The following is a 22,947-nucleotide window of genomic DNA, read 5'->3' as shown; positions in this document are numbered from 1 at the left end:
AATAATCATCATATGAAAATGATTTGCAATGTCCTTTAGAATCTTATTCAGAGCGTGTCCAACGTGGGGGTCTCCATTAGCATAGGGTGGCCCATCATGCAACCTGAAGTCTTTCTTGTTTTTTCTGGTTCTTTGCCAGTTATACAGTTGTGAGAAAGAAGTTACATTCCTCTTACAGGCGGTGCTCGGTGGCGACAATATCCTCTGGGCTGCACTGAATGAGGAAGTAGGTGTGGAGGAGCCGTACGGTGTCTCAGGATTTCCTTTGCCCGGGAGTCTCCTGGCTGCTGCTCAGTCCCAAAGCCACCCTCACCATCCAGGAGTAGGGACCCCCTGACAGTCTCAGCAGCAGGGTGTGGTATCCAACTTAATTTTGCATACAACACCTGTTAGTCCAGGCTGTCAAGGACACACCCTGGAATGTGTCACAATGAGAACACATGTCTCTGCAGCAGAAAGGATGTTCCACTGCTGACAGTAGCAAGGATAAAGAAGGACCATGGGTTGTCATGTAACCGCATATACTCCTATAAATAAGCTATGTATGATGGATTTTTTTTTTAGATTAGATGCAGGCTGGGGGCAAGGATGTGTGCAGAAGGAAGGACTAGAGTGATGACAATAAACATGGAAATGGGCTTTAACCTATATCCATTACAGGTGTTGTGCATGTATTTTATCCCATGATAATTATTTATAGGAATTCTAAGGTATAGGTATAGAACCAATTTGTATTGTTATTGAAAAATGCAGTTGCAGGTTAAAAATTAAGGTACAGTGTTAAAACTACACAAGGTTTGTAGACAAATGTATTTTTCAACTGATGTGCTCTTCTTTCTGCATGGAACCCCAGCCCGACACTTCAGAAACAAAGTAATGCTAAAATTGTAGGTCAAAAAGACAATATCATATTGTGACAATCAGTAGGGTTCATGCAGTAACAGAAGGTAACAATGTGAACTTGGAGCCTGCTAAAAGCAGTGTCCCATATTTTTAAATGCATTTTTAAGATGCGCCAACGCAATATTTTCCAATCATGATTTTTTTGCTTCTGATTTTCCTGGGCCCATTTGTCTTCAAACATATGGGTTTTACCTTCAGCCAATAAATAATAAATCTAAGGGAAAAATTCACATTGCTAAGTACAGTGCTATTGGTAAGCACCTTAGCATAATTTGCAAGAACATGAGTCTTTAGCTGCCCAGTAGCTGCATTTCAAATGTCCCAGACCCACTTACTTAGCAATTAAAGTCCCTGGCAAGAGTTGTTTTTGTCATTTATTTGTATTTATGATTGCATTTTTCACATTATTTATGTTATGTTAGTGAGTTCATTTAATAACAATTTACACTTACTTTTTTGACACTTAGGGGGTGATTTATTAACCTAAACACACGCACGCACTAGGTGCGTGTGATTTTTACACAGCAAAACGTATTTATCAACCAAAAAGCACAGCATCACCTTACAATTCATGCAGGGCTTTGCACAACACACCTGCTGGGTGTGTACACACTACAAAGGTGTCTAGATTCCACCAATAGATCATGCTGGGAGGGAACACACTACAGAGGTGTATACTTGTTCGTGGCGTGTTTATAAGGTTAGTAAATCAACCCCTTAGTGTGATATTTAGCGCCGTGTATTGTGTATTTGATTGTTTTATTTTGTTTATAGACGCTTTTTATGACAGGGAAAATTTGCTATATCCTGAGCGCAGATTCTCAATTGATTAATTTAATTACATATAACAGATATTTTAAACACTCCCAGCATGCATCAGCAGAACCCCAAGCCTACAGTAGCCAGCATCAAAAAAGCTAAGACCCCTTTCACACATGCGATCCGATCAGTTTTTCAGGTGGGCCCGATCTGATGCCCAATAAAAGTTTATGGAAGTCTGTTTACACTCGGTTCTTCCTGACTTCTGCCAGGTCCGGAAAAACAAATGGATCAGAGATCCTGATCTTGCTGGCACAGGGGTAATGTGATGTAAACGGACACATGTCCATTTACCTGCTATTCCCCATAGACTGACATGGGGTCTGTTAATTGCAGTTTTGGACACGGATGTCACAGCGATGACATCCGCTCTGTACTGCTGTGATCAGGAGAGGATCCATGCACGGATCCTCTCCTGGTCAGCCCGTGTGAAAGGGGCCTTAAGCTTATTACAAGATCTTAAAAATAGAAAAAGAGAATTTTGAAAAATACTAAATCACTGTAAAAGTAAACATGCTCTACTCCTTGATCTTACTCCTGGGAAATCAATCCCATTGCATCTAAAATTTCATTAAGCATGCCTATCCTGATATGGACCAAAACAGACTCTGCTAGTTAGCATTATGATAGTGACTTGCAGAAAATAAACTAGATGACATACAGTACATATGTGAAATGTCACATTTTTCCCTGCACTTGCTTTAGACAGAGGAATGCTATAAGCTCCTAGCCCTAAGCACAAATTATACAATCAGCCCTAAAGAAACAGAGCTGCTATGAAAAGGTGGAGTTTGCTAAAGGAGGTGATCAGAGAGGGTGTACACTGACTATGCTCTCTAAAAGGGCCATTAAGCAGATAAGTCCCCAGTGTGACTTAAACTGCAGAACTGCACCCAGCAATGATACCAAGGGGAATTCTTAACGAAGGACAGGAAAATGAAATGGTATGCCATGTTTTCTTTCTTTATTTTACATATGAACATGAAGCTATTTTGTAGCACCTCTGCATTTAAATCAACTTCTGATTTACAATAATTACAAATCCTCGATATTTAGAGTACTAGAGACAGATTATTATGTAATGTTATGCATGAAAAACTACAGTGTGTTTCAGTGAAACTGGTTATCATGTTCAGCAAGTGTTAAAAAAAATTAACAAGTTTTCAGAGCCTGTACCATTACAAATTCCAAAGTGCCAATCTGATTATTGTAACACCCTGACATACTTTAATACATTTATTTTGCATGAGTGTCTACCTGATTTAATATAAACTGAATAGATTGTTTAGGCATGTTCTCATTCTACATATTAAATATAATGCTGACCATATACACATTGATGTATTTTGTGATGAACTAACCATTTGGTGCTGCGTTTACTCTAGAAAATATGGATAATTTTTCCCCATTTTGATCCCTGACATAAATTGAAGATGAAAATCACTCAGTAGGTATAAAACATTATGAAGGTCAAGAGTTTTTGTTCCGGTGTCATTTCAAACAGTTACAGCTCAAGTAAATGTATTTAATGCTGCTTGCATTTAAACAAACCATTTAATCAGTGCTCAGTATGATAGTTTTCAAAGTGACAACTGCTACTTTGAATCCCCAATGAAGGCAGATTTTCCTATGCTGTAGTTGTCATAGAGTGCACAATCAAACTGCTGTGTATGCGGCTACCTTAAAGCCTATTTCAAAATTCAGTTTAAATTAGTTAAATACATTTCAGGCACATCAAAACAAAATGTCTGTAAAGTGTTACAGTTATTTTTCTTTAAAAAGCAGGCAAACGCTTAGTAGAAAAGCCTGTACCCTGTCAGCATGTTGTAGAAAAGGAACCCTGCTCAGTGTGTGGAAACAGAGGGTTCTTTGCAGAGGTCAGACAAAACCATAGCCTTTAAAAAAAAAAAGCAAATCTAATGCCCCTGCTGATTGGATTACTGTTAGGGGTTAAGGTGTTAAAGCTCTGCGAAGAGACCACTGAAATGTGGAATATAAGAAAAATAAGGATGGAAAGAACTCAATAAAACATATTTTTCAATTAAAAGTTTAAATGGTTGTTACAGTCAAGTGGTCCATTGTAGGCTAATTTTTATGTACACAGGTGTACTTGCTGAACAGAGGGCTGTGTGTGGACTTTGGTTAGTTGTTTACAAGCTGTAGACAACTCACAGCAAGCAGACAGCATAACTATTGTACTCTACAATGACTTACCCACTTGCTTAACAGGTATATTTAGAAGATGAATGATATGCGACATATTTTCATAATTGCAGGAAATTTAAAATGACGTGACAGTTGAAAATTGTTCCGAACCTTTAGTGTTGAATAAAATTTTAAAGGTTAAGTAGTGATATGTAATGAACAAAGTCAACATTATGTTATTTTTGTACAGTTTGGTATCTCTCTCCATCAAATGTTGCATAAAATGTTATAATGCAGGATCATTATGTAAGTGTTGTACTTAAGGAACATTAGATTGTTCAGCATGTGCCTACCCTGATCTACATTGACATTGTGCATTTAACTTATTGACTACTAAAGGGGTAGTGTTTACCTGTCCAACTAGTTTCTACCAGGGTGGTACTGATAAAGTGACTCTAAACTCGGGAGTTAAATTTTAACCACTTGAAGCCCGGGGTGTTTATACACCCTTCCTAGGCCATTTTTCAGGGCTAGTTCACACCAAGTGCGGAGCAGATGCAGAGCAGTTACAGAACGCATCAAAACTGCATCCAATGTATTCCAATGGTATTTTGGGCTCTAGTTCACACCAGACCATTCAGTTCTGGAGCATGTGGAAAAACTGCAGCATGCACTATTTTTTCTGCTCTGGAACGAGCCAAAACGCATACAAACACATCACAAACACATGCAAAAGCCCTGGAACAAAATTAATAGCCAATTTTAGGCTAAACATTTTTTTTTAAATGGCCCGAAATGCATAAAAAACGCATCAAAACGCTGCAAAAATGCAGCAGAACACACTACATGTGCAGACACTCATGCAGATCTGGTCTGCATTTGCTGTGAACAAGCCCTCAGTATTCAGCACTGCAGTGCTTTGACTGACATTTATTCAGTTGATTTCGGCGGTTCATCCGAATCCAAAATAACAAATTTAATATATGCCCGAATATACTAAAATGTAATTCCGGTATAAATAAATTCATTTTCAGAACATGCTGATGGCCATATTGGCCGCCAGCATGTTCTGTGCATGCCCGCCGCCATCTTGGAGGTGGAGTGTATGACGTGACATGACAGTGACATCACACGCTGAATGAGCGGTGGCCATATCGGCCACCGGCGCATTCTGCGCATGTGTGCCGCCATTTTGAAGTAGATCTTCGTATACACCAAGACAGCGGCGCTCGAACATTTGGGCGCCATCATCTTGGTGTATAACAAGATCTACTCCAAAATGGCAGTGTGCAAGCTTGTTCTGCGGTTTCAATGTGCTGTTTCGGATTCAGAGACTCGTTGGGGGTGATTTACTAACCTAAACACACGCACGCACCAGGTGCGTGTGATTTTCACACAGCAAAACGTATTTATCAACCAAAAAGTCTCTATAAGCATATTTCCACTAATGCCATATATGGAAAAATCATGCACATGATGCATATATAATGCTGCTTCACAGTTTAGACAAAAATGGTTAGCTCATGCATTTACATTCCTGCATTCATCAGCGCAAGCAACACAACATAGAGCTAATTTACACAACATCACCTTGCAATTAATGCAGGGCTTTGCACAACACACCTGCTGGGTGTGTACACACTACAAAGGTGTTTAGATTCCACCCATAGATCATGCTGGGAGGGAACACACTACAGAGGTGTATACATGTTCGTGGTGTGTTTATAAGGTTAGTAAATCAACCCTGTTGCCTCCGAATCCGAAACAAAATGAAAATGTGTTTCCTTTGATGAAATGAATGAAAATGGTTATCGTTTTCATTTGTTTCATCTGAAAACAAATTTTTTTGTTGTGCACATGTCTAGTGACAAGTCCTCTTTATGGAGACATCAGGGGTCTTTAAAACCCCTAATGTCACCTAGGGACTCCCAAAGAAGATGCTGAAGCAGAGATTTGCTTCACTAGCTTCTCTCCGGCTTCTGTAGTTGGAGAGTGACAGCTGAATGCGGATGTGAAGTAGTATACATCACTTCCCGCATTCAGAGACCAGCGGGGAGATCAGAGGGAGATTGTGTACTGTGCTCACAGAGCCTCCATGCCGTTTCCGGGCCTGTACCAAGCACAGTGGAGCTCGAGACCAGCGGTGAAGGGGGAGCGCACCGAGCATCACCACATAAAAGTGATCGGGTGGCTCTACAGCCACCTGAACGCTCGAATGTAAACAGCCATCGCTGGCTGTTTCAAATTTTGACAGCTTCCCAAGGCTGCGTGCACGAGCGGGCGGGGCTAAAATAATGTTTTTAAATGCCCAGTCACATTCAAGAAGCTGCCGTTTAACTACAACAGCTGGCCGGCAAGCTGTTAAAAATGCATTCAAGTGCCATAACAATTAACAAAAATTTACCTTGTAATCTTATGTTTAGTTTACTAATTTGTATTGAAGTGATATTCTATCATGGGAGCGAGCTTGGAGCACTGGCTACTTTTCAACACGCTGGGATCAGACGGAACAAAAGTAGCCGCCCTCCAGAAGGAAGGACCGTGTCAACACAAATTCATAAATGATTTGAGGCTCTACAGAGTGATACAGAAATAAGGCCCAGTATTCTCTATAGTTAAGGTATTTGAATGCATTTTTAAGATTTAGCTCCAGAGTTTAGTGTCACTTTAAATGACAGGATAATTACTATGAGGTTACATTCACACGGGGCTAATAGCTGTGGATCTGGATACCTGCGGCAAGAACCTACAGATTCTTTTGACAGGAATCCCAAGTGTGTCTGTACAGGTGCAGTTCAGGGACAAGCACCTATCCCGAACCGACGTAAGCCTGTCTTTCACTTGAATGTACAGACACACCTGAGATTCCTGCCACAAGAATCCATAGGTTCTTGCTGCAGGAATCCCCAGCTTCACATTATAACCCCATGTAAATGGGGCCTGAAGGACTTTTTGATTGTGTTCATCTGCAGCTGGAGGTATTTTTTTTTATAAGGTGCTGAAGCACAATGTTGCTGTCATTCAGCAATGCACGGTGATGTCACCATACAGTGTGATATGGCAAAATTCAAAAGGACCTGTATGATGGCATAAATGGTCTATAATCTAGCAAAGAGTAAGGTCTTGCTTTTTACCTCAGAGTCCTTGTTATCAGTAAATATAATATGTTGGTTACATGGATTTGTGGGGCCCACAGGCACAGGGGTACAATTACAATTGTGATCAATGTAACCCCTAGTTCCTATACCACTATTCATTTGCTTTAGTTCATGAATATCAACCAATTAAGGCTACATTCATACTATGCATGAATGTGTAATTTGGGATTCCAGCAGTAGGAACCTACGGAATCCCGGATGACAAGTTTAGATGTGACCGCTGTCACCCATTCAAGTTACTGACCGGTTGAAAGCAGCCACATCTGTAAGCGGCAGTCCACATGTAATCGTATGTGATATGATCACATGTGGTTTGGACACACGATAGATGAATGCAATACTGTCACCCAGACTAGGTGACTTTGAAAGTAGTAAAGCCAGTCATCCGTTTCAGAAGGAGGTCAGCAATAGCAGCATCAGTACTTCCCTTGTGAAAGGTTTACTGCTCATAGAAAGTTTATTAAATAACAAACATAATTTGGATCAAAGGCATTTCCTAGGAGATTGTAATGCTTGCACAAGTTATCATTTGTTGTATGCTTCCTAAGCATAATGATGTGATTTCAAATAAATGTTTCTCTTCAAAGGCTATCAGCATACCTTCTGATCTTTTTTATAGCATTTAAAGTGGACCTCTACCTTTACCTTTAAAATAACAACAAACACACCTTTAGAAATGTTTAGTAATGACAATCTACAAACAGATACTTCTAGATAATTGCCAGCTGTGTATTCTTTGCATACCTTATTTCTCTATTCTTCCCCAGTCTTCTGAGAGTGGCCATTTTTACTAAGGGCAGATTACTAGATCTCCCTTTACTCTCTGGATTTCCGGCACATGTAACTAGACATGGGACTGGGACATGTGACCATGCACATGGGATTGCAGGCGGTACAAAATATAATAAATTAACATACATTAAAAAATACACAAGTTATGAATATATAAATTAATAAATGCACAAGAAACAATATCTGGATTGAAATTGGCCGCTGCACTTTTTATTGGTTTAAAATAAATCAACTTTACTTAAAATATCAAACCATCAATCTCAAACTATTAATCAACCAATAATTGCCTAGCCACTACGACTCAAGCAATACCATCATAAAGGACTGTACATAAATTAAGTCCTCCCTCACATTGAGGGTGACAAACCACGTAAAAAGCTTGCGACATATATGTTTTGTTTTGTTTTTTTTAAAGGGGGGGAGGGTGGGAGCTCGCTGCGCTGCGCTGTGAGTGACCTCTACTCCTCAGGTGCTGACCTTTTATAGGGAGAGGTGAGCCCACAGAATCTTCTAGAAGCTGGACAATTTTCCCGCCTAAACAGGTAAGGGGTTTCTTAAAGGGGCAATGCTTTTAAAGGGGTCACTGCTTTTAAAGGGGGCAATGCTTTTAAAGGGGCAATGTAATTAAAATGACCTGAGGAGAAATAGATTAAACTGAAAGAGGGGAAGGGGACCGCCGCAAACCCATGTTAGTGGCCACAAATAAATTGTCGGCCCCCTTGTCCATCATCTCAGGGGAGAAACATGACTTTTCCTGAGATCTCGTGAGATTACAGATGAGATTTCCCAGCAATGCTCTGCTGATGACAAGGCAATCCCAGTGAGCATTGCTTTGGGAAACTGAAGTCATTTTGCCCTTTCAAAGCAGGAAGTGAATGTTCTGCAAGTGTATGTATTTCACAATCACAGCATTTTATACCTGACATGTCTATGTTATTATTAATCATCAAAACTGGAGCAGACAGATTCTGGAGCAGCTCTGCATGGCAACCAATCAGCTTTTCTCTTCCGTTTGCTCAGTTAAGCTTTGAAAATGAAAGATAGGTTCTGATTGGTTGCAGTGCACAACTGCTCCGGATTTTGCCTACTCCAGTTTTTATAAATTTCCCTCACTGTATTTTGTATGACAATGTCACAGATTACCTTGGTCTAATATCAATTCTTTTGTCTGCTTGGGTTTGCTAGAGTGTAGATAACAGCACACTTTAATAAGCAGCTTCTTGCCTGCCAGCCATGTACTATAGCTCCATGACAGACAACACATCATACAAGAAATGTCTGTGCAGTAAATAGCAAAAAAATTTTTTTTCCGTTTACATTTCTACAAGAGGAAGGAAGTTGACTGGTTGCTATAGTCATTACAGAGATTTTAGACACTCCTTCTGTGGCTAATGTTAAATCTCCTGTAGGTTATTTTAGTACTAGGCAAATATTTGCATAAAAATGTCGTAGTGAACTCAACTGCCTTTTCAAACCTTTTTTTTTTCTGACAGGAAATGTTTGGATACAGAAGAGTAAAATGTCGAAGTCTCCTGTGTGTTATTGGTTACATCATTACACTGGGGTTTCTTAAAATCCTTTTTTATTGGAAGCCTGAACTAGATGTCTGGTGTCACTGTGTGCCCTGCACCTTGGAAGAAGCTGATATGTTCTTGCTCAGAACCACAGTAAGAAAAACAATTTAATAACCATAACTAATTGATTTGTGTCTCTCTGGTTTCAGTCATTTAGGCCCTAGTCACACTACAGGGCTCTCCGACACAAGAGCAGGCGGAATGTTGGCATGGGCAAGGGCCCAGCAAAGGGCTTATTCACCTGTGGACTAAATTGATTTCAATTAGTGTTGAGCCTAGTCTTGGAGCAAACCCATTTTATAGCCCGTACAGCACCCACTCGGTTCTCCTGAACCGAAGGGGTCCTGGGGCCGAAGCTAGCTAGCTTTGTGAATAGACCCCTTAGTTTGCCCAAGCCCTCTACAAACTGTGACTGCCGCCCCCGCCGATCAGTGGTAACAGTTGCGGTGTGGGTAATTCCCACCCATATGTAATTTACAGCTGCAAGACGGGAGATCTGCCTGCTGCCACTGATTGGGCCAGGAGGGAGGGGGATGTCAGTCACAGTTTTAAGTAAGCTTGGGAGAACTGAGACAAACTGGGTTTACACCAAGCCCAGGCTCATTACTACTCTCAATTAGGAGTAGTCCACAACTTCTGTCAACATGAAAATAACCAAGCACTTTCAGCTGCTGCAATGATAGAACTAGCAAATTATAAACAATTTACACTTTTTAAATGGTTAGCTCCGTACGACGTACGTCCTTGGCAGCGAAAGGGTTAAAATGTAAGGATGTGGGGCATTGAACTTGTGGGTTGGTTCATACTTTGATTATGAACTCCTGCCAGCAGTTATGCTGCAGAACATGTTGCCCTGCAAGTCTCTCCTGATCAGTCCCCTCCTACTGCACAAAGTGCTGAACTGCTGGTCAGTGAAGGGTTTGGAGAAGGCAGGATAAGTGAACAATCTAGGGCAAAATAGCTGATTTGGAAAAATCTTCCAATTCATCTCACATTCCAGTTCAGCTATTTTGGCCTAGATTGTTCACTTCTCCTGCCTTCTCCAAACTCTTCACCCTTTTGTGAATACCCTGTAAATGAAAATTACCTTTGCTAGGTGAAAATTTACATAGCTAAGTGAATGAGCTGAAGTCGTGCTAACTTTAATTATCTAGGAATATTCAAGTGGAAATCCTGTATTTTTTTTATTTGTCTTGCACATGATGGGGTAGTCTTTATAAAATTAATTTTCACTTTGTTTTATCTCACTAAGAGATGTGAAAGTTTACTTTGAAAATGAAGATGTTCCACTAGTAAATCAGAATTTTCTATGTCAATGTTTTTGTGATTGCAGATACGCGATTCCCTTATCAATCTGAATAGATATTATTATTACTTTCAAAGCAGACTGTATAATGTGTATACATTTGTGATGCCATGAACATTTCATTAAAAAACTAATACGCTGGACCCTTAGAAAATATTTCGGTGACCTCTGCTCTCTACATTTTAGTCTAGATGATTTGTAGTTGCACAATATCTGGTTAAGTCTAGGTGTCCTGTTATTGATTGCATCTACTGCAGTAGGGTGTGACCCTGCCCCAGAGTGGAGAAACCAATAGGGGACCATCAGGAGTATCTATGCCTCACCAGCCAATCACTAGGAGTTTAATTGCCAGTGGTTCATGTTGGGGGAGTGCATAAATACTCAGGGATTGCCATGTGCTCTGGTTCAGCCCGCCCTCAGGCTTTGCCTTGGGGTGGTATGTACAATGTTAGAGAAGCTAAATAGGTTAGAGAAGCCTGGAAGAATATGGACCCTGGTGGGGTCTGAAACTATCTGGGAAGAGAATCAAAGGAGCCCTATGACTGTTGGAGGTACCAGGAACTGATATGGACCTCAGGAGCAAATCTGGTTTCTCTCCCAAGGAATATCTAATGCCTATCCATATTTGGCTGTTGTTCTACTCCACAGTGTCAGCCTGTTCTACTAGTAATTTTGCACTGTTGAAGCCTGAAGGGATTGGTGAGTCTTTAGTCTATGTCTGTTCTTGCCATGGATGTCTGAAGCCCTATACCCTCTCTTGCAGTTATGCTGTTCTTCAATAAAGCATTCTAAAAAGGCACTTAAAATGACTGGCGCCCAATTTGTCGATCACATGTGCCTTTACTGGCTAAGGATATGCTCCTGAGAGCTACATTATATTTTGTTGATGGACACTTTTTACTATTTGTATGTGTTGTTGTAGCCTGGTATATATATTATGAATCACTGTTTTCTATAGCGCTGCACTATTATTATATAGATTTTTGTGTGTGTGTGTTTTTGCACATTTAAGTGTCAACAGCTATATTTACTGCTGCATAAAAATATTATTGATGCCTTAATTTTTACAAATCACCCTCTCGCTTCGGGCAAGCAGGGCTAAATGCACAGCAGGAAAGCTGCTCATTTGTTTACAAGTGACCTTGTACTTGTACCTTTACTCATTCACTAAAGGGTTAAAAGTAAAAAGTAAACACACCAGGGATTAAGAAAAAATCCTTTAATTGAAAAAAAAAAACAGAAAAAGTTTTTTGACAAATCCTTTAATAAAAAAATAAAAACACTAACAATTTAAAAGATGAATCCACCGAGGTAATCCAAAGGTCAACCACGGCGTCCAGCGTTGTCCATGCCACCACCGACTTGTCGAAATAAAAATGCCCGACGCCCCCCAACCCATCGACATGCGATAAACTCTGGCTGCAAAATGATCAGTGACATCACCACCAGCTCCGCCTAACTGTTTAAATTTGTCCGGCATCAATTAAATAGATGTATTCCCTGAATAACATGTAGTTTGCTAAAGCATTGTATGTAGTAAACAACTGCCTTTCATGAAAGACTACCAGGTAGTATTTTAACGAATGTTGAAGATTTAAAAATATTGAAAATTACTTTTGAAATTACATTAACACGTTAAAGCTTGTATGAGTTCTTAGTTATTGGCTTTACATATAGCCACATATTTAAGCCACTAGCAGCCTCTACAAATCTGAGTTTAACCCTACCTTGATCGATCTCCAACAATTTTCTTCCTTTAGAAGGACCTGCATCTAAGAGCTTACAATTTAAAAGGGAGGGACAAGTGACACAAAAAAGTAATAACTGTGTGGAGATGGGTTGATGGAGAATGTAAAAGTTCAGTTTTTAGGTTGAGTCGGGATAGGCTTCCCTGAACAAGTGAGCTTCAGTACTGCAGTGAGCATACTCAATCCAATCAGTGTGCTGATTATACATCCTTTCACTTTCAACTTCCTGGTATTAGCACTGTAAGTTTACAGTGGAGTCACTAAAAGGTTTCAAAGTAAAGCCTCCAGGGAAAGGATGGAAACTATGTAGAGTTAGGGTGATTTTGTATGAGGAATTAGATTAGTGTTAAGGTCAGACATAATTCAAGAGATGTGGGCTAGATAAGCAATGCATAAATAAAAATTGAGGGGAGGTTAAAATGAAGGCTGTACGTTAGGGCTTATGTATAATAGTATTATGGAATCAGATAAAGGAAGGGATGAGTTTTAGGAGGACTTAGTGCAAAATTCGCTGCACCCCAAAAGATATAGCCACCAAGCTGAACTGCTTGACTAAAGTTAAAACCAGAGACCGGAATGTGCTGCTTGGTAAGAGTGTATGTACTAGAAGTCTATCTAAACAGATTTACACATTTTATGGAAGATAAGGCAGTTTACTTATACAGTATGTATTTCATCTGTGTATTTATCTGTTTGCTAATGTTCAGCTTTAACAGTTTCACTTTTTAACATTAAAAAAGCTTCAGGAAGTTGGTGTTAACATTAAAAGAGAAACATGCCTTATTCTCATAGAGGCTTACATTTTACATGCCAGAAATGTGTTCACTGTTTGCATTCAGGTGTTGGTGAAAAGACCTGGAGAGCTTTTATGAAGAAATTACTATATAGTTGAAATGAAAGTAGTATAGGGCATACTATACTACAAAACTTACAAATGTTATTTTATCCAACAGGATGAATTTAAGAAGTACACAAAGAAGAAAGTGAAATGGATACAATCAGATGTGTCCAATGCCATACCTCAGCCTCACAACGTATCATCAGTGGACTCCAACCTGCATAATTTATTAATGAAGCCTGAGCAGAAGGTAAGCAATTAAGCACCATGTTTAGCTGGATGTAGATAGCACTGCTTATATTGGTGGAGTTCTGGGTTTAGTTTCCACCAGGTATGCTGTCTATGTGGTTGTCCCACAGGAGGGTTGATGCGGAGTTGCATGTGATTAACTACTACTAGCTATTAATTACGGTTCTTCATCTAACAAAATACATAACATCACTGTTTAGCAAGTAATACATGGAATAGATAATCTATAGCATCATTATTTAATCAGAAAATAGGGATATTATATACCAATGATAATGGAGACGGAGAAAGCCAGTAAGACATAACATACAGCATGCTTAAGTGAATCCGTGCTTATTACACTGTGTTATAATTCTCGACATGGAAAGTATAGTACCCTTGCTCTTGCCCCTGACAAGCCTGAGTGTCTGTCAGGGTACCGTGCATGGGTGTCCTAACATTACATGCAGGTACCCACACTTGAAGACCAAACGCTTATGACCACACTAGACAAGGTCAATGTGTCACAAACAATTTATTATAACCAGCAAAACCAAACACAACCCCACAAACAAGTATGAATAAGTAAAGTGACACCAACTAAATATAGCCACAACTCCATACAAAGATAACAGGAGCAAATACAAACCCAGGGTATACTAAGCGGGTAAACCTAGGCAGCAGGGCAAGACGAGGGGGGCCAAGGGACAAGGTGTCAGGGTACAGGCGGGACTCGGGACTGGAAGTAGGTAACAGGTCTCAGGACTGGAAGTAGGTAACAGGTCTCAGGACTGGGGACTCTGGATTCACAGGAAACAACAGGATACTGAGCCATCGTCCTGACTGCACGGAGGGTTTAAATACACTGCCAGGAAGCACCAGGTGATGGCCAAGTGCTGGCAGCTGGGAGACACCCGCAGGTGAGCACTGGAGCTGCAGGGCTTAGGTCCAGCGCCACCTGGAGGCGCTCTGGCTCCTAACACTGAGATTTGTGCTATTGGTATCTGAAGGTCTTGGCCTTGACTTCTTTCTTACTAGCACTTCAGACTCATGCTTTTTAATTTCCCTAAATCATTCTGGATACTCACTGAATTCTATTTATGTTTCTAACTAAGCATATTCACATCTCTATTGAATTTATAGCTGTCGTCAGTCTAAAGTAAGAAACACAAGTTATACACATTCAATTTTACATATCCACAGAGTTTTTTTTTTAACGTGCCCTATCTGTCCTCTAAAAAACAATATATAATATGTGTGGGTGCACTTTGTAAGAAAGTATATTACTGACGTGGAAGAATCACACAGCAAAAATGTCAAAAGCGTGTCAGTCATTTACGAACAGCAACTAAAAACAAGCTCAGTCATGAAGGGGTTAAAATATTTGGTAGACCTATTGTTTGTGGACAAGTATTTATTGTCAGTACTATTGAACTGTTATATGTTGGCTATCATCTAAAATGAATATTTATATGCAATGTATAGACTACAACTAGTGATGCACAGAAGCATATTGTAAAGTTACTTGCACGAGTTGTACACTATAGCTAATGAGTCTACATCCCTTTTGGTTAATTGAATACAAAACTGCAAGTAAGAACTTCTACAAGGTGTTATGCATAACCCCACTGGGGAAAGTCACCCTTGATTCCTCTCTTCTTCACTGTTGCCACTGAAACAAATAGCAATAACAATACTGTGGCAGTGCAATTGCTAAATATTACCTTGTAGACCTATTGATCTGCAGCGGTTCACACAACTTGGAAAATGATTAATAAATTGTATTATTTTTTGCAGAAAGGGCAATTCTGCATGTATTTGCCAATTTGTTGTAGGAATTGTCCCTATATTATGATTATCATCTGTCCCTGATTTTGAAGACTCTATCGCTGGTAAATGAGCATCCCTGGAGCTATCCGCTGGCCTCCCAGTAGTGCAGTGTAGGTGTCCTAAGGTCCGGGCACCATGACCGCATTTTTTTTCTTTTTACCATTTGCACTGCAGTCACCACCTCAGGCCTCTGACTCTGTGGCTGTGTACAGAGCCAAGGAAGGCTCCCCTGAATTCCTCCTTAGCTCTGAGGTGTGGTTGAGTGTCACATGACACAGCTGTTTACTGTGTGCTGCTGCTGCTGTATCTGAGGTCTGGTAAGTTGGGGGTAACAGGTCTGTAAGAGGAAGGGTTTGGGGTGAGAGGTCTGTACTGTGGAGTATTTTGGGGCCATCTGTATTGGGGGGGGTGATTTGGAGGGGTTGTACTGGTGGAGGATTTTGGGGGGGTCTGTACTGGCTGGTGGAAAAATATTGGGAGAATGCCGTTATTTTGGTTCTACTGTGAATGCTGGCCTTTACATTGCTGACATATTCCTGCCCCATAATCACTGCACTACACATTCCTGACCCCTGCATTCCTTGTATCATGTACTCATGACATCTGCACTGCATGTGTTATACACTCCAAACCACTGCACTCTTTGTTACATACTCCTGACCTCATGCTCTGTGCGTTGTACACTCTTAACCACTGAACTCCATGTGATACATAATCCTGAGTCCAGCAGTCTGCGTGTTGCACACTTCTGATCTCTGCACTCCATGTGTTATGTGCTTCTGACCCCTGCACTCCATGCGTTACACACTCCTGACCCTTCACACAGTTGGTAACACACTCCTGACCCCTGCACTATGTGCCCTATGCACTTTTGACCAATAGTAGAGTAGGCGCAGGTTTTATTTAACTCTTTCAGCTACTTCCACTGTTTTGGCAATTTGGTCACACCCACAATTCACTGCTACACCCTCCACATTATTTCACTACCCAGGGCAGATGCCTAGATCACTTTGTCCTTATATGTTAAATATCTGCCTCTTATTCCAAATTCTGTAACAAAACTGTTTAAGGATATGTGAAAAATAAGGGAGAGATTTTGTAGGTTTGGCTACAAATGGGGGTGTTTTTTGGGTGTGGTAAAAAATGACATGGTCAGTAGGTTGTACCCGGATTTATTTATTTTAAATTTGGTAACCCTTTTCCATCCTACATTTTGTGCTGCTAGGCTGTAGCCAGCCTGAGCTACTGTACATTAATAGTTCTGCTTTCTGTTGGTTTTCCCCTGAGTTCAGATTATTGCTTGCTTCTGCCAACTGCTGGGAAGTGTCCCTGTCACAAAATTTCCAATAACTGAGGTTAGAAATATTTATGTCTTCTTGACCAACCACTAGGAGGTTTATTGCCAGTGGTACATGCTGGGAAATCATTTAAATATTTGTGGGAACTTTTTGAAAGCTCTCTTGCCTCCCAGGCTATGCCGGAGGATGTGCACTGCTGTTTCTAACCCCCTAGACCTTCTACCTGGGGAGAGCACATGTGCTCCGAGAATATATGCCCGAGGCTGGGGCCTGGAGCTTGCACTGCCTGGCCACAGGAGTTGCTCGGGAGGATTAAAGCTGAAACCTGGATAGGAGCACAAGTGGTAATTTTTGGTTGCAGGAAGAGTGTCCGGAGTACCTGGGTACAAGCTTGGACCAAGCAAGAAGTCTGGAGGCTCATCTAGGGAGTTTGTGTGCTGCTTCTGCTTTACAGTCTGAAATATACAGAGTGCCAGTCTGGCTTAAAGGTCTTTTACTGTATGACTGTTGCCTCTGATACCCCTTCCAAAAGTGACTGGTGGCTCATGCCACACAAAAAGTCAGGAATACATCACTGAAGTGAAATGTCAGCCCACAAGCAACTTGGGAATCCCTAACTGCCCTCAGTGGGCAAGGGGATGCTACACTATGACTTTCTTTGTGTTCAAACTGATTCGTTCATCACTAATCACATTTTTTTCTCATCAATGCCAATAAAGCAAAAACAAAACAAAAACATTCCCTGTACTTTACTAAGTCTTCTAATTTTTTATGCATAACTTTGCAGGTGCGTTGTATCAGGGTACAAAAAACACACTATGTTTGGAATACACTAGAAGACAAATTTAATAAAACTGGGTAAGATTTATGTATATTTCTGCTAGTTGTCAACATCCTTTTTTTGAATGAAGTAAACCATGTATTTTCTCAATTGGTTTAGAGTCCTGGAGGACAACCTTTCATGCTCTGATATACATAAAACGTTTGGAATGGGTTTATGTAGTAAAGAACAGAATGCCAGGTATGTACAGTTTGCTACAGATCAGTTTTTTTAAATCATTTGTGGCACACTACACAGCTAAACTATGAGGGTTATTCACAAAGCTGTCAAAGGCAGCCAAGTGAATAACCCATCTGAAGTGCATTGAGCCGAACGGTCAATGGCTTGAATCAGCCGTACATTGGCTCTGTATGGCTGTCTTCGGTCATGCTCTGCAGTGCAGAGGGACTTCGACTCAGCCGATCCAACATCTGGATCAGCTGAGCCGAAGCTCCGGCAGCTCACTCGCTGCCGTTCGCCCCTATTCTTATAGGGGCCGAACGGCAGTGAGTGAATAGCTGAAAGCTGCCCAGCAGCATTCTGCTCGGCTATTCTGCTCTGTACCGTGGTACCGTGCACAATAGAAAATAAGTGGAAAGAGTGTAAAAAAAGAAAGGTTGAAAAATTATTTTTAAAATGATGAAAAATAGGAAAAGTAAAAAATAAAGATATTTTAAAGAAGAAAAAAAACAATTGGGCGGAGCTAGCAGTGACCGTTAGCTCCGCCCAACTGTTTCCTATTGGCCAGAACCTGCTAGAGTCTTTTAGCAGGTCCGGCCAATGAATAACAACTGGGCGGAGCCGGCTCTGCCCAGTTGTTATTGTTTAATGACAGATCAGCGTCCCCAATTAATTTGGGGACGCTGATCTGTCATAAGAATCTGTCATTACAACTGGGCGGAGCGAGCCGTTTTTGCTGTCACCAGGGCTGTAGCTACCATGGGGCGAGTGAGGCACTTGCCTCAGGCGCAGCTGAGAGGGGGGTGTCAGGGCTGGCCTGGCTGCGCCCCCTTGCCCCTGTTGCCATGGCAAGAACAGTAATTGGCAACAGGGGCGCCAGGCAGCCAATACAGCTACAGTTCAGCAGGGAGAAGAGGAGCGGCACAGACTCCAGCTTCTGCTCGGATCTCCACTGCTCTTCCCTGCTTGTATGGGCAGAGAACTCTATGTCCTCGGCCTCTTTTTCTATTTCAAAAGGGAAATGTCAGCGGTCTGTTTAGACCCCCAAGATTTCCCCAAAGCCCCCCAGCGGTAAAAAATAAATAATAATAATAAAAAATTAATTAAAAAAACAACACACTCACACTTATGCACACATATTACTAGACGTATGCAAAGACTAAACATTTGTTTCAGGCTAAATGAACGGAAACTAAAAATGTTTTCATTAGATTGGTCAAACAAAACAAATTTTTATGCTATTTTGGATTTGGCCACAAGCACATTTTGCGAATGCACGCCGCCATCCAGGAAACGGGATGCATGATGCTGTGCGTGTGTGGCGCCGGGTGATATTATACGTCTGTTGGGGGGGGCACAATTTTCTGTTCTTGCCTCGGGCGCAAAAGGAGCGAGCTACAGCTCTGGCTGTCACTTCGGCTTAGTCGAGCCAAAGTCTGTATCCTTAGGCTCAGTAGTGATTAACCCCCTATGTGCACATTTTTAGATATACTTGGCTGAATTTATAGCTCAATTACAGGATATATTTCAAATGTATCTTAGGAAAAAAAATGTTTTGGTTTGGAGGGGGAAGGGGGCATAGTATGTTTTTATTACTGTTTATATTCTCATTGGGGAAATTCACCCCTCTATTTATACTTGTAACCATTGTCATCAACGAACATATTGAAGGGTAATCCAAACTGTTACAGCTGTCCACTGAACAAGTGGTAAGTTTTTTAATACTGTCTAAAATGGGAATTCTCCTCACTTTAGCAGATTTCCTTTAATTTCCTGCTGCTTTTTCTGGGACAGGAAGTGTAAAAAAATCTCCCCAATGGTACACAAACAGAAAAAAAATGGCAGATGTTAACCCTTCCCTACTCTATCCAAGAATTGTAATAAAATCACTATAGATATATTTTAAATTGATCATTCCAACCCTCTTATTGCTCTTTGAACCATTTTTAATTACATGGTTTCTAAGTACATTAAAAAATTACACACCATCAGCTGGTGGAAGGAGTAAAATGGCACCCAGACGTCACATATCAGTTACTCAAGGAGGTTGAACAACTAAAGGCAAATAGGCTGGTAAACTTCTAAGTACAGTGGCATCCATTGACAATGACTCATACATTTACAAATATAACATTTCATAAAAAAAAAAAATTGTATGTTGTATATATTACACAACAGTTCTTGCTGTAAATTTTCTAAGTGGCTAACATTTTAGAATTATTTCCAGATAAATATTGTTACTGTTACTGTGTAAGTGTTTTTACGTTCAATGTTGAATGACAATGTAATCGCCCATGCAGAAAAGGGATTTTCAATAAAAACAATATGAGTAAAATCCTTAAAATCCCTAAACTGTCTCTGAAAATCAGTGATAGCAAGTGTATTGTGAACATGTGTTTGTATGGGTATAGGTATGCTGTGTACAGAAGCTACTGTATCATTCCTCACTGGAACCTCACAGATAAATCATTTACCACAGAGACAAACATCATGTTCACCTTAGATGCTATTAACTATTGTACTTCATTTTTATTTGGTAAAATAGGACAGCTAGTAAACCTAATCACATTCCACAATACCTTAAAAGCCATCAAGGTATCCTATCTTATGGTTAATAAAATGAAACTTGTGTCCTGTCCAATGCCACACACTGGGCAATCCATCTTCTATAGTTCCTAGAGTACCTCATGCTCCAAAGCTGTGGTTTATTTAGTAGAAGTCTGAAACTTTAGCTGGAAGGGTCTGGATGTAATGTTCAAGTCATTATTCATTTCACAATCTCCTCTGCGTTTTTTTAAATTAGTTTTTTGATGATCAATAACAGTTTTGGTGGCATGCTCGTTAGAGCTACTACCTTGTAACTGAATCTTAGGTTCAATACACAGACATTATAATTGAGCTAATCCTTTCACATTTATTGAATACTGTATAAATTGACAGTTGCAGATTATGGTCAATGTGGGGTACTAAAGATCACTCACATGAATCAACAACATATGAGGCAAATCACTCAGGTGTCATAAGTATTTAACTCTTTTCTGGGTCAACGACATACAGACATAGGTTTGCTCTAGAGTGATCATCACTTGATTTACTAACCTTATAAACACGCCACGAACAAGTATAGACCTCTGTAGTGTGTTCCCTCCCAGCATGATCTATTGGTGGAATCTAGACACCTTTGTAGTGTGTACACACCCAGCAGGTGTGTTGTGCAAAGCCCTGCATGAATTGCAAGGTGATGTTGTGTAAATTAGCTCTACATTGTGTTGCTTGCGTTGATGAATGCAGGAATGTAAATGCATGAGCTAACCATTTTTGTCTAAACTGTGAAGCAGCATTATATATGCATCATGTGCATGAATTTTCCATGTATGGCATTTGTGGAAATATGCTTTTAGAGACTTTTTGGTTGATAAATACGTTTTGCTGTGTAAAAATCACACGCACCTAGTGCGTGCGTGTGTTTAGGTTAGTAAATCACCCCCATAGTGGCTCACTGAATAGGTATGCTGCCTTTGCAACTTTTGGATCCTGCATTCAGTCCTTTTCTATGACAAGCACGTTAATCAAAGTTTCTCTTTATTGAGATAAAGGCATACTTTCCAATTTATTTGAATGTGTAATTGCAAGGTCATGACAGAAAACAAGACATTCTCTGCTTATGCTGATATACAAATCAGATTTATTCAAAGTTGTACTGTTAGATTTGATTTATTTAAATCATTTTGTGCATTAGGTATATTGCTTTTCTTTTTCATTGTTTCCTTATTTTTAAACTTGTAGGCAGCAGTTATGTGGACCAAACACAATAGAAGTAAAAATTACTCCAATATGGAAGCTGATATTTAAGGAGGTAATATAGCGAATTCATTCTGTTGTTGTTTTCTTATGGATGTCCCATGGGTGTCAGTGAAGGGTCCATATGGTATAAAGCTACTTATTTTTAGAAACACAGCTGTGGATACCCCAAATAGAAGACACTACACATGCAAACATTTGTCCATTCCAAATTCCTTAATGCCATTGAGTGGTTGCAAAGGTATAAAATGCATGCAGTTTTTTAAAATAATATATTGAGTTAAGGGTTTTTTCAAATCATGCTTAAATATATTGAGAAATAGTAGAACTGTTTGTTTGTTGTTTGTTTGTTTGCTTTGTATGGTATGTAATTGTGTTTTTAAATGTATTGTTTTGTCAAGAAGGAAAAAATTGTTAATAAAAAGTATTAGAGAAAAAGAAATAGTAGAACTAAATAGTCATATCAGCCATAAAACACACGTACACACAATATACACATAATCTATAATACACTTCGGGGTTATTCACAAAAGGGTGAAGAGTTTGGAGAAGGCAGGAGAAGTGAACAATCTAGGACAACATAGCTGATTTGGAAAAATTCTCAATTCAGTTCACTTTCCAGTTCTGCTATGTTGTCCTAGATTGTTCACTGCTCCTGCCTTCTTCAAACTCTTCACCCTTTTGTGAATAACCCTGTTAGAATAAATTTTTGTTCAAAAGTAATATATAATTATTTATATTTTAACAGATTTTAAACCCATTCTACTGTTTTGAAGTTTATTCACTATGTACATGGCTGGCAACTGGATATATTGAATATTCCATGGCCATATTAATCATGACCATCTTGTCTGTTCTTGCCACAATTTACCTACTAAGGATGGTAAGCATAATTCTCTTACTTAGATCTTTATATATTTTTATTTTATTCTAACAACATATGTGGTAACTATGTTATTTGCTTTTATTTGCCTTTATAGCAATCAGTTAAACTGCATCATATGGTGGAATCACATAACAATGTTATGGTGTCTGTTCTTCAGAGAAATGGAGGTAAGACATACAAAGGGCAACTCTAACCTAAAGTTGTATTAAACTCTTAAACTTTTTTTCAATAATGAATCCCTATCAAATAAATATACATTGCCCAGCAAATGTTTGCCCAAGCACTTACAGTTGCCATGTTTCCAAACAGCTGGCTCAAACAGTTGTCTAGCACCTACTAGCAAGGAGAAGGGAGGGATGAGAACAGGGAGCAGAAGAATGCCTTGCTGTGCCTGTGTATTTGTGGAGACACACACAGCTTACTAACACACACAAGGGTGGCTCTATAGGACCCTGCAAAGGAAAGAAGCCACACTATAGGACCAGTGCTTAGGCCACCAGCTGATTCTGCTAAAACTTTCAGCATCAAGAAGCAGCATCCATTGTAAGTGGTTTAATCAGAATTTGAATTAGCTTAAAGACATTTTGACTTTAATATTACTAATAGCTGGAAACAAAAGTA

At 39.9% G+C, this 22,947-nt stretch overlaps 1 protein-coding gene across 1 annotated transcript in view; it reads left to right on the top strand.

Moving 5' to 3' along the window:
• Nucleotides 1-2,621: 2,621 nt before the first annotated feature.
• LOC108795655 (probable cation-transporting ATPase 13A4) overlaps nt 2,622-22,947 on the top strand; it is a 67,332-nt gene continuing 47,006 nt past the window's right edge. Inside the window, exons 1-9 of the mRNA XM_018566948.1 lie at nt 2,622-2,666; nt 9,311-9,484; nt 13,399-13,533; nt 15,516-15,593; nt 17,427-17,497; nt 17,580-17,660; nt 21,426-21,495; nt 22,189-22,323; nt 22,421-22,493. Coding sequence (XP_018422450.1) covers nt 2,622-2,666; nt 9,311-9,484; nt 13,399-13,533; nt 15,516-15,593; nt 17,427-17,497; nt 17,580-17,660; nt 21,426-21,495; nt 22,189-22,323; nt 22,421-22,493 — 862 coding nt within the window. The remainder of the gene's footprint in view (nt 2,667-9,310; nt 9,485-13,398; nt 13,534-15,515; nt 15,594-17,426; nt 17,498-17,579; nt 17,661-21,425; nt 21,496-22,188; nt 22,324-22,420; nt 22,494-22,947) is intronic.

The sequence above is a fragment of the Nanorana parkeri genome, unplaced genomic scaffold (assembly GCF_000935625.1).
Source record: "Nanorana parkeri isolate BGI_ZX_2015 unplaced genomic scaffold, ASM93562v1 scaffold29, whole genome shotgun sequence".
NCBI classification, from domain to species: domain Eukaryota; kingdom Metazoa; phylum Chordata; class Amphibia; order Anura; family Dicroglossidae; genus Nanorana; species Nanorana parkeri.
The sequence above is the reverse complement of the archived record's forward strand: the minus strand, read 5'-3'. Positions and strand labels throughout refer to the sequence as shown.